At 35.4% G+C, this 13,122-nt stretch overlaps 1 protein-coding gene across 1 annotated transcript; it reads left to right on the top strand.

The window, feature by feature from the left end:
- Window positions 1-2,504: 2,504 nt before the first annotated feature.
- On the top strand, window positions 2,505-7,743 carry LOC110909896. Its single transcript, XM_022154629.2, has 3 exons — window positions 2,505-2,799; window positions 2,923-2,977; window positions 7,545-7,743. The coding sequence occupies exons 1-3, from the start codon at window positions 2,624-2,626 to the stop codon at window positions 7,680-7,682; spliced, it is 369 nt and encodes a 122-aa protein (XP_022010321.1). The 5' UTR covers window positions 2,505-2,623; the 3' UTR covers window positions 7,683-7,743.
- The last annotated feature ends 5,379 nt before the right edge of the window (window positions 7,744-13,122 follow it).

Raw genomic sequence — 13,122 nt, 5'->3', positions numbered from 1 at the left:
ATCTCAACCATTAGATCAAAGATCTAATGGTGTAGATTCTTTCTTACCTCTCTCACACTTTAGGCCTTTTTTACAGGATCCTCTACCTATATATATATATATATATATATATATATATATATATATATATATAGATAGAGAGAGAGAGAGAGAGAGTAGGGTTCGCACAGAAAGTGTGTTTTTCCTAGAAAGTCTAGGAAGCGATCTGGTCCATCCGATTGGTGTGTTTAAGGGTTGAGATTAAATCAATGGCAATCTTGTAATATTTGAGTTTAATTAATTGATTGTTTTAAATGAGTAGGGGCAATTTTGTCAATAGTCGTGTTTTAAATCAATTAGATAACCGCCCAGTTCCTAAATTCAAGCGATTTTCCCTCTCTCTCTCTCCAAACCCATCTTGGAAACCCCAATCCCTACCAAAAATAACTACAATCATGGAAGAAGATAACTTTAGAAACGATGGAGAACACCGGATCAAATTAAAACACTTCTCCATCTCCACCATCTCCTAGTTCATCATCACCATTCAAATATTGTTCTTATCATCTCCGTTTTCTTGACGGTGTGTTTTAACAGCAAGCAAATTAATACAGTTGTGTTTTAGCAGCAAGCAGATTCATACAGTTGTGGTTTAGCATCCAGATTCATATATATATATATATATATATATATGTGTTTTAACAGCAAACAGATTCATACAGTTGTGTTTTAGCATTCAGATTCATACAGATGTGTTTTAACAGCAAACAGATTCATACAGATGTGTTTTAACAGCAAGCAGATTCATACAGATGTGTTTTAACAGCAAGCAGATTCATACAGATGTGTCTTAACATCCAGATTCATTCATATGTGTTTTAACAGCAAGCAGATTCATACAGTTGTGTTTTAACAGCAAGCAGATTCATACAGATGTGTTTTAACATCCAGATTCATACAGATTCATACAGATGTGTGTTAACAGCAAGCAAATTCATACAGATGTGTTTTAACATCCAGATTCATACAGATGTGTTTTAACAGTAAGCAGATTCATACAGCTGTGTTTTAGCATTCAGATTCATATAGTTGTGTTTAAACAGCAAACAGATTCATACAGTTGTGTTTTAACAGCAAGCAGATTCATACACTTGTGTTTTAGCATTCAGATTCATACAGTTGTGTTTTAACAGCAATCAGATTCATACCCTGTGTTTTACCATCTTTATATTGTGGGATCTATAAAAAATTAACCTTAGCCTTGTAAACTGTTAAAACACAGCACCAAGAACATGCTGATAAATTTCAGTAATCTTCTGAACAATGGAATATGCGATGTAATGTGACATGGAATTTTAGTTAATGAACACATTGACTTCCAGATTTGAATTCGAAAATAATAAAAATTCCGAAAATCATGGAATTTTAGTTAATGAAGATACATTCCAAAAATAAAATTAAAATGTGAAATTACATGATAGCCCTTCTACTTAAAATCACTCAATGACACATGTCCAATTCTTATTCATTCCTAGACTTTCTAGGAAAAATAGACTTTACACCCAACTTCTACTCTATATATATATATATATATATATATATATATATCGAAATTAATTTTTGGATGTAATAAATGATGATAAATGGTGTTATACAGGAGCAGAGCTTTTAAGGGGTAAGAGAGTGCACCTGCTCCCGTCAATGTTTCAGTTAGTAATGTAATTTTTTCGATTTTTCATCCGAAATTTCTAAAATTATATTGGTTCGTCCCGCCAATTATTTTGCCTAAATTTTCTCTACCCCTGCCAAGTTTCTTGTCCAAAAAATATACATATTTTCGTATTGAGTTAAAAAAAACATGAAGAATAGGGCTATTGGTAATTTTTTATAATTGTTTTTAAACTTTAAGTGAGTTTAAATAAAGTCTGAAACTAGTATTTATATAAATGAAACTTGAGGGTTCAATTTAGTTTTTTTTATGTATAAGAACGAGTCCTTTAAATGAATGAAGATTATTTAATTTTATTTAAAGTTATTATTGTTTGGCCCGACCCGAATCTAATAGCCGACTCGAACATATAACCCAACATATAGTGACAGGAAAAAGATATTTTGGGTCCCATGACTTTTCGCCTCCACGGACCTTTTGGTCAAGTTCTGCTACTAGTGTTCTATTGAGTGAATGATAACAATTGTTTAAGTAGGCAGTCAGTCATATTTCATAATTTTTATAAGTATTTTAATTAAATAACTAAACAATCATAAGTATAATTTTGATTATGGTATCGCGTTTAAACCCTTTTAAACGTGTATATGATTAACTCCGTTTAGTATGCAGCTTTTTTAAATTCACATACACAAAGATATGTTTTTCTTTTTCTTTTTTTGCATGCTATAAATGAGTTCAAATTTACTTGGTCCAAAATTAGTTTATTTATTAAGGCAAAGATGTAATTAATCACAAAAAAACCAGGAAAACTTAAATAGCCAAGTCAAGACCAGCCCTAAAACCACTCCTCACCAAGTAAATTGCTACCTCTACTCTCTACCTTCCTCACTCCATTCTTAAACTTAACATCTTCTTAAATTGTTAAAGTTTAACTCTTTTCGCGCTTCAGAAACCGCGTGATTATAATGTTTTGATATGCAAAATATGCATCATTTTGTAGTGAAGAACAATCTTGTTGAAGGTAAAACAACCAAGAATGGTTATGGAGGAAGAGAAAGAAATGATACGCCGGTTTGGCCAAAGCCTCGTCGTCCCAGAATGACTGTCCCTCGAGAACTCGTTAAGCCCTTCAAATGCACCAATGCACACAGGTTGGTTCATATTGTTTTTAAAATTTTCATTCATGTGGAATTTCTTTGGCAATCTCTGTAAAAGATATATTGTTACTCGGGTTTGATTCTCGTGTTCATGTTGTTCAATTCTCCTGTTTGCAGCCAAGAAAATCTTGATGGAAGAAGTGAAATTCTCAACATGATCATTACGGATAAGGTTCGTGAATGTGTGTGTGTATATATATATAGGTCGGATCAAATTAATAGTGGAAATTACATGTGAAGCGTGAGAGTGGGATAAGACTTTGGGGCCAATAGGTTCTGGTTCTAGGTTTGATTCTCACAAGGGGGGTTTTCCCATATTTATTAGGTTTCCTCCTGAATTGGTGTATAGACATTATGCCTAGTGGAGATGGATATGATCAGGTGGTTCTGCTCGTGACACGATGATATCCAGTGGTCCGTCAGTGATCCAAATTTGTAGTTAAAAAAATAGTTAAAATTGAGGTGATGACAAGATCATAATTAATAGGAAACTAAAAAACGATTGAAATTGTAAAACTGGAATAACCCTAATTGTTGATATTTGGGTTAAATCCAGTTTCACCAGTTTTTTAAATATCAAATATATCTTATATATTTTATTATATTTTTAAAATACTTACAATAAAATCAAGAAATTCAAGTATAGTGTTGCATTTTATAAGAAAAAACATTTTTTTGTCTTTAAAAAGTGTTCATGTACTATTGATTATAATCATACATTCATATATATATATATATATATATATATATATATATGTAATTATATACACTAGTATTTACGACCCGCACTTTGCGGCGGGACTTCTAAACCGAACAAAAAGTAGACGAAAAACGTTGAACCACACGCGCATTGCAGTGTTAAGTCAGAAAAAAATGGCAAAAACATAAAACATATAAAATATTAACTAAGTCGACTTATGACTCACACACTGCGATGAGTCGTTAAACCACAAAAAATAGATGTGAAAACATTGAACCACACACGCACATTGCAAATAACTCCCAAAATTTTGACCGAAAACATAAAACATTATCGTTAAAAACTAAAAAACTTTAACCCAGATAATAATAATAGTACCGAGAACCCGCATATTGTGCCAGACTTGTAAGCGTATACATAATTAAGGTTAACCACACAAACTATAGTGAGATAATATCCATCTTTAGGGTCAAAATTCTAACTAAACCATAAAGATTATTTTGTAAGAAAAGAAAGATAAAATTAATAAATGTTTAGTTGATAAAAAATAAAGTAATGCAATGGAGCTTTAACTTACATGTACATAAAGCAATCCAAGTAGTAAAAAGTTGAATAGTAGCATATATTCACCATTAAGTTTTTGCTAATTAATATATGAAAATATGTTGATTATAATGTTTTGTGACCATATTATTATCTATATATTATATATATATATATATATTAAAAAGAGTAAACTGCCATTTTGGTCCCTGTGGTTTAGCCAGTTTTGCCACTTTAGTCCAAATCTCAAACTTATTACATCTGGGTCCCTGTGGTTTGCATTTTGTTGCCATTTTAGTCCAAATTTCAAATTTGACCAGATTTCCCATTAATGACCTGCTATTTTGTCTTTACCCTCAGGGGCATTATGGTCACTTTAGATTTATTATCTTTTTATTATAACTCAATTATAATAAATATCTCTCTCTCAACATACAACTGTGCGCTCTCTCTCTCTCTCTCTCTCTCTAAAATTATATAGAACCTGCATCCTCTCTCTCTACCCCCACTCTCTACATTTTTCCACCACCAACAACTACCATCCACCACCACCACCACCACTCCCAATCAACCTGGAAATTTCCCCAGCTTTCCGACGTGCACACAACTTGTTCGACGAATTGCCCATTAAGTTTTTCAAATGGGAGAAACCAAATCATCATCGGAGAACAGATTGAAGCAATCAGCAAAGTACTCCGATGAGAATCGAGTGCCGTTAAGGGCTAAAAACAACAATGCACAGTCGAATTTAAAACCCATATCGATCTGGGGTTCTAACATCGTCAAAGGTCTTGCAGCTGAAAAGAAAACCAGATCTGGCGTCCAGCACGAATTCCAGAAACCCTCTTGTTCCTAATCGAGCCAAACGGTCACTTATTGGGGATTTATCGTGTTTTGCCACTGCTACACAAGTTCATCCTCAAGGGTTTAATAGATCGTCTTCTTCGGAGGAGGAGAGAGATGGGCAAGAACGGCGGCGGTGGTGGTGGTGCTTGGCGGCGAGAGGGGGGTGGTGGTGGTGACAGGTGGTGGTGCTTGACGAGATGGTGATGAGGGTACTTGAATCGGATTTGATTTCTGAACAGTAACACCAGAAATCCGATTTGATTTCTGAGGGTACTTGAATCCGATTCAAGTTACATTAGGTAACCACCAGAAATCTTGTGTTTTTGGATTGGTTTTTGTTACTTGAATCTGGTGGTTACTTGAATCTGCATCTCTGGGTTTTGATGATGCTCACAAATACAATGGATGTTCAGAAATCGGATTTGTAATCGTTTGTTGATTTTTGTAATTTTTCTGGGTTTTGTTGATTTGTACTGAACTAGTTGGTTTGTTGATTTTGTTCAGTAATCGAATCGGATTTTGTTCAGAAATCGGATGTGAGCTCTGGAGAGATTAATGAGAAGGAGAATGGTAATTCATCTTGTGTTTTTTTGTCTATTTATTTTTGTTCAGAAATCGTATGTTGATTTTTGTAATTTTTCTGGGTTTTGATGATGATGTTTGAAGATGAACGATGTCTGGGTTTTGATGATATTCTTGAAGATGATGATTTTCTGGGTTCTTTATTTTCTTGAAGATGTTCTTGATTTTCTGGGTTTTGATGATGATGTTTGATGATGTTCTTGAAGATTATGTTATTAATTATTGAAATGTTATAATAAATTAATATGGACCAAAATGCCCCTGCACTAAAGGACAAAATAACCAGTTTTCAACAGTCAAAATGGAGGGTTTTTGGATTTTGGACTAAAATGGCAACAAAATGCAAACCACAGCGACCCAGATGTAATAAGTTTGAGATTTGGACTAAGTGGCAAAACTGGCCAAACCACAGGGACCAAAATGGCAGTTTACTCTATTAAAAAACAAACACAATTAACAGTGATAGACACATTAGGCTTAGGCTGTTGGGAGTGGGCGTTGGTTGGGGCGGGGATGTTCTTTAACGCCAGCTGCTCCACTCCGGGTTGGCGTTGCCTCTTTGGCATGGGTATTCAGCTAGGCGGGGGGCGGGGCGCAGGGTGACTTGGCTGACATTGGTTGGCTGGTTCAATATGGCTGACTTTGGTTGGCTACTTTAACTAAAAAAAATTCACATGGCCACATGTCGAGTAATGCCCCTAACCCAAGCCCCTCCACTCCCCGCAATCTTAAGAAGTTGCCGTGTGGCGGTTGGCCCACTAAAAAGTTGTCACGTGACATCTTTTTTTTTTAACTTTTCTGTATGCTATATAATTAAAAAAACAAAATTCGTAACTTTGTTTAATTTTTTGATGTGTTTCGTTGTACATTTTGTTTGTTTACATATGGTAGATGGGTTAGTTTGGTGGACTTAAATTGCAATAAAATAGAAATATTGATACGTAAATTGTAAGACTTTTGAATTTTGTAAGATATACTAACAAGCGCTAAGCCATGAACAATGATAGACACATTAGGCTTAGGCTGTGGGGAGTGGGCGTTGGTTGGGGCGGGGGATGTCCTTTAACGCTAGCTGCTCCACTCCGGGTTGGCGTTGCCTCTTTGGCATGGATATTCAGCTAGGTGTGGGGCGGGGGGCGGGGGGAGGGGGCGGGGGCAGGGTGACTTGGCTGACTTTGGTTGGCTGGTTCAATATGGCTAACTTTGGTTGGCTACTTTAACTAAAAAAAATTCACATGGCTGGCCACACCAAGCTAAGACACGCCACACCACACCCCTCATTTTTCACCTTAAGCTTTTGGATCCTGCTCTCGCCACATGTCGAGCAATGTCCCCAACCCAAGCCTTAAGAAGTTGCCGTGTGGCGGTTGGCCCACTAAGAAGTTGCCACGTGACATCTTTTTTTTTTTTAACTTTTCTGTATGCTATATAATTAAAAAAACTAAATTCGTAACTTTGTTTAATTTTTTCATGCGTTTCGTTGTACCTTTTGTTTGTTTAGATATAGTATATGAGTTCATGCCAGTATTGTGATGGTACCCTGATAAAACCAAACCGATTCCTATCATATAATTGTTTTGAATCGATGTAGATCACACGTTGATATTCTTTTGGTCATATCACGATTTCATTTTTTTTATTTTTCCTTTTTCAATTGCTACAACGAGCATCGATGCTGTAATATAACGAGATGAAGCGATACCAATTAAATTTCTATCGCGTAGCATCAAACAGCTACCGGCGCAACGCGCCGGTTTTCATACCACTAGTTCATGTTAAATAACAATGTGTAATTATATGAACATGACGCGTAATTATAACTTTAAATCATTTGGACACATATATCTCTTACTTAAAATACATGTGCCACAAAATACATGTGCCACGTCCGGGTGGCTTCTTCTTCGAACGCTTATTTGTAGAACTGGCCTCTACATACATGTATATATATATATATATATATATATATATATATATATATATATATATATATATTGCTTTTAGTTGCACTTTTTCTAGCTCCTTAAGATGATCGGGTACTTATATATATTTCTCGCTATATTCGCAGAAATCAACCGAGGAACGGGATTCGCTTTGTTACTACACAGGTTCTCCTCCACAACGAACAGGTAACCCATTGATTCACGATGTACATTTTATCAATCAAGTGGAAGTTTTTTCTTCATTAGCTTCTTTAAAGCACTAAAGTGCTGGTGACTATATCCTCTAGGGTATTTTTTGGTAGCGAATTTTAATTAGTATTATATAAGCCCTTTCTTTTATGTAAAAAGTTCATTCAACATATATAATATACGTCTTCAGGACATTAATAAACTTGTGTATATTGTAAATGTTAAAAATATCAATAATATGTACATTATACCTCATGAATCTTGATTAGCCCTTGTATTTTTCATTTAGTTTGTTCAGATTTACAATATTTTGTTATGCAATGTTACTTCCCGGCATATGAATTATGAAAGTAAAAATGAAGTGGTTCAATCTTGCAACAAGTATATCAAGATTGTAATCACAACTAATGTAAATTGGAAAGCAATGGGACTATATAGTCGGACGATGGTACTAAATGGATCGTGCACTTCAATATATACCTTGAAACTCAACCACAAGGACTTGTCGCGGCGTGTTGAAACTCAAGGGTGTAGCTTTGTGGGGGCAGGAGGAGGCGGCCGACACCCGGAACTTTTCGCTCAGTAGTGGAGAGCATGTAGTTTTCGTATAGAAATTTTTGGGTATATACGTTTTTGACCCTCCGGTTTTATAGAAATTTTTGGTACATACGTTTTCGACCCCCCGGTCGGAAATTTCATCCTTCGCCACTGTTGAAACTTGAAACAACCAGTGAGTTGTCTAAATTTGCACTTATGTAATCGTATCATCCCATACATCCTCACAAGTTCAAGGTTATTCTGATTAAAGTTGTGGTATCATATTTTTGTATCGTCGCACGTAAATCAGTCTTGTATATTGTTAGCGAATTAATCACAAGACTTGTGATTCGTCTTTGTGCTTAAGTTTAGTTAATATCCTCCCAACCTCAAGGATCATTGTATTGTTATTTGTGGTGTTAATCAAAGAATAAGATTTTCTAGTCTTAAAATGAAAGTTAATTTTGTTAGGTTAAAGGAAACCTTTTTCCACCAAATCACATGTTAAGAGTAAGGAAATATCACCAAACCAACCATGTTAACCAACAAATTATCTGCCTTTTTTTAACACTGAAATAGTCATTGAACCAAATTTTTAGATTTACAATTTTACATACACGCCAACCTAGTGCACAAATTTCATGCACATGTGTCCTACATGGCCTAAGATTTGGCCTTACGTGCCAAGACAGCCAATAAGCAGAAGCCACGTGCTACACAGACATATGCACCCACGCGGCCACATCATTTCATACGTTGTGTCCCAAGTGGCTAGGATTTGCCCTTTTGTGTCGTACAAAAACTCCAATCAATGAAGCCATGTGTCGCTTGAATGCATGTCTACGTGGCACACGTCATTCCATATACATGTGTATCCTACGTGGTCAGCATTTGTCCTTAGATCATGTGTAGTGCGAGAGGGAAAACCGTTGAGCGTTTTGCGTCATGTGACGGTCCAGTCAGCATGTAGGCATTGTGAGACATTATGTTAAAAGAGATGTAATAGAATTAAATCAAAAAACGGTATTGGCCAAAGAAAACATTGAAGGCGTTAAAAAAAGCACGTCAGTCGAATTTCTTTTTTTTTTTTTTTAAAAAACACCCACTGGGGCGGTTGGTAGGCGTGTTTGGGTATTTTTTTGGGGGAAAATGCCAAAAAAACCCCACTACGGGTGGTGTTACATGTCGTACTAAAACACCAAATAACAAAAGTCATGTGCCACATGTTAGTACCTACCTGGCGCACAGCATTTGTCCTTACGCGCTACCTACTCACGCAAAACGGGAGAACCAGATGTGCCCCACTGCTACATGTACATGGCGCACTTGCAGACAGTGCCCTAACCGAGGAGGTGACTTCGATGTTATTGGGCGCTTAACCTTGCAATGTGGCACAATGGGTTTTTTCTTACAATCCTTAGAAAAGTTTAAATTGGAAATATCATTAGCATAAACTATATTAGTTAGGGTTCCTGTAATATTGCCTACTTCGTTTCTCTTCATTCTCATCCCTCTCCACCGCTTTTGACGTCATATCTTGGTTGGTCGTTGGTCCTCATCCCCATCGTCCCACTTGTGTGACGACATTTTTTCTCTTCTCCACTCTCTCGTCGTGCCCTGAGAACGGTTGTGAGTGAATGAGAGAGAAAATGTAATGATAAAGGTATAAAAATGTTATTTAATTAAAAAAGAAAGAGAAAAGATAGTTGTTTTTATTGAAAATATATGGATATAGATAGGGAATTAATTGTGAATGTTCTTAGAAAAAATAATGATAAAATAATATAAATAATTGATCAAATTCATTACTATATACTAACATGGTAAAATCATGTCCACTATTTTGAGAAATACTAATAAAATAATATAAAGACAGGGAGATTGGTGAATCTCTATGGTACTTTTTAAAACATGAATAACTCAACTACTAAGAAAAAAAGTGACATGATGAAACCAAAGGTTTCTCTTACTTCATTAGTAATTTAAAGTAACAAAGCCAATATGAAAGAATAATTAATCATTAATCAACAATGAATCATAAGAGAGGGCAGATAATAACAACTTGACTATGACATGCAGAGTGCAGACGATGATACTTCTCTTCTTGTAAGGACATCCCAGATGCCAAATAGGAAGCGTCTACATTCAAGAAAAAGTATAAATGAAAATCCAAGAGCAACTATTGAGTGTCATATTGGATATGGATATATGTATGTCCGACCTTAATTAAAGTCAACGTAACTAACTCGGTACGATCCGAAGAGTTACACATTGGTACACGAATCGTATATGTTCACGAGTAAGTAGATTATTATTTATGAAATAATAATAATTTAAACCTGAGGGACTTAATATTAATTAGATTATTATTAAGAGGATTATAATTGTATAATCTTAAAGGGCCTTAATGTAAGATTGAGTTTTATAAAAGGATGTTTAAGGTGGAAACTCTAGACACACTTTTATAAAACACAAAACCCTAGCCACCCTCCTAATCTTGGCCACCATCCTCTTGCCGTCGACCAAGCATCGCCGCCGCCTCCTTCTTGGCCGGTTCTACTCTCGGGTATCTTGTGCTCGGTTGTGAACTTCCTACTAGTGAGGATTCGTTGTAACCCGCGTGTTACAATTCCGGTGTAGTCGTCAAAGGTTGATTACTAAAACCCTCTATGGTTGTTTATTCCTTTTATTTGTTTATACGCGTATAACCTTGATCCTGATTGGGAATATTTATTAATAGGATTAGTAAATCAAATTTATATAATCGGCTTTGGGTAAATTATATAAATCGCTTCTGCTAATATTTTGATACCATGATTCCCAACAGTGGTATCAGAGCCACGGTTACATGCATATAGATGGTAAAGTTTCAATTTGGATCTATGTTTTATTTGTCAAAAAATTATTTGTTTTGACAAAAAGATCAAAAACTTTTGGTTGTCTATGGATTGTGATGTGAATCGAGCCCTAGGTTATGACCTTTGTCATGGTTGTGTTGGTTATGGTTTTATTTTGATTTGTATTTTTTTTCGGATATTGGATCCGATGTAATAGTATTTTTGATTTGTATTTTGTTGCGGATATTGGATCCGATGTAATAGACAGGATTAGAATAGATTTGGTTTTATTGTATTTTCAATTTTATTAATGTAATCCTTTGAGTACAAGATCAAGATCAAGATAAATGGCGAACAGGTACCATGAAGATAGAGATCGTGGGTCAAGTGGGAGCTTTCAAAAATTAGCTTTTGAAACCCTTTTTGACTAGTTCGTTTCGTTTCTGGCTAAAACGAAACGACCAACCTATTAGGGGCTCGATTCGCTTTTTTATTGTGTTTTGTGGTTGTGTTTTATTTATTGTAAATAATTTAGATAACCCAAAATAAATAAAATTTTCACAATCAAGACAACGGTTTTATTAAAACAAGTTTTATAAAACTGAAAAGTATAATTAATAAAAGGTTTTTATTAATATTTAAAACAAGATCATTCGCGATAAAACGACCGACATAGTTTAATAGGGTATTTAAAACTATATCGTGCGAGCTTGGAAAGGAGTTTCTATTATCACGAATTATATAAAATCGGATTTTATAAATAATTGTGTAACTCGCCTCATGCTACGAGTTATTCAAAATATTTTTGTAAATATTAAAATAAATCCCAAATTTTAAATTGATGTTTTATGCCACCCTTAACGAGTTAACACTTCATTCTAAATCGAACCCAAATGTTAGTGCTATATCCTGCATCTGGGCGTCCATCATGAAAGAAGGTAATCATCGCGTTTCCTGTGTAACATAGGCCGATGTTATAGTTAACAGTAAAGGACAAAACATCACTTGTTCATCAAGTGGGCATAGTTGGGGTTAAACATGCATCGTTTTAAGCGATAACCCCAAATGGAGAGTTGTGTAGTGGACACAATTAACAATCATTGTTTACCTACATAATCATACCAGTGGATAGTGCTTAAGCCAATTCACTGTCATATGATGAATCGGGATCTCATCTTAATTAAAATTTTGTTTTTGGGTCATAAAATTAAATTAAGATATTAAAAACATAAAATACTAATTAATTAATTTTGAATTTTGTAGATGTCAACTGAAAACAATTCCTCCCAATTCTCTCTCAAGTCCATCTTAGAGAAGGACAAACTGAACCACTCCAACTTCATGGACTGGCACCGAAACTTGAAAATTGTTCTCAAGGCAGAGAACAAACTGTATGTTCTTGAAACAGCAGTCCCTGATGAACCCATCAATCAGCAAACTGTTGCATATAGAAACTATGCAAAGCACTTTGATGACTCTATGAAAGTCTCATGTTTAATGTTAGCATCCATGATTCCTGAACTTCAAAGGACCATGGATGACATGATGGCATATGAGATGAATGAGCACCTGGTTGAAATGTTCCAACAGAAGGCTCGTCATGAGAGGTTTGATGCGATGAGATCACTCATAACCACTCGTATGCAAGAGGGTACATCAATTAGCGCTCATGTGCTAAAAATGAAGGCATATGTTGATCACCTGGCTCATCTGGAATCCCCCTTGAGTGATGAATTAGCTGGGGATATCATCCTCAACTCATTACCTAAGTCATATGATCAGTTCACTATGAACTACAATATGAATGGGATGGAGAAGACACTTGCAGAGCTGCATCAGATGCTCAAAACTGCTGAGGAGAATATACCCAGCAAGACTACACCAGTGCTGATGATCAAGGAGGGTCATGTTAAGAAACCTAACACCAAGAAAAAGGGCAATCAGGGCAAAGGGAAGGGCAAAGGCAAATTAGTTGCAAACAAGAAGTCTCAGAAGGATGCCAAGTGTTTTCATTGTAATGAAATTGGGCACTAGAAGAGGAACTGTGCTAAGTATTTAGCTGAACTGAAGCAAGCCAAGGCTTCAGGAGAAGAGTCCTCAGGTATATATGTCATTGAAATCTTTTCTTTTTCTGGCAAAA

This window comes from Helianthus annuus, chromosome 15 (assembly GCF_002127325.2).
Source record: "Helianthus annuus cultivar XRQ/B chromosome 15, HanXRQr2.0-SUNRISE, whole genome shotgun sequence".
Lineage (NCBI taxonomy): Eukaryota > Viridiplantae > Streptophyta > Magnoliopsida > Asterales > Asteraceae > Helianthus > Helianthus annuus.
The sequence above is the reverse complement of the archived record's forward strand: the minus strand, read 5'-3'. Positions and strand labels throughout refer to the sequence as shown.

What these genes read in the sequence shown, in the direction of transcription:
- LOC110909896 (XM_022154629.2), top strand. Translation starts at nt 2,624, where the DNA reads ATGCAAAATATGCATCATTTTGTAGTGAAGAACAATCTTGTTGAAGGT. An exon ending in AAATGCACCAATGCACACAG is followed by an intron (nt 2,800 to 2,922) that starts GTTGGTTCATAT and finishes TCCTGTTTGCAG; the next exon opens with CCAAGAAAATCTTGATGGAA. An exon ending in ACATGATCATTACGGATAAG is followed by an intron (nt 2,978 to 7,544) that starts GTTCGTGAATGT and finishes CTATATTCGCAG; the next exon opens with AAATCAACCGAGGAACGGGA.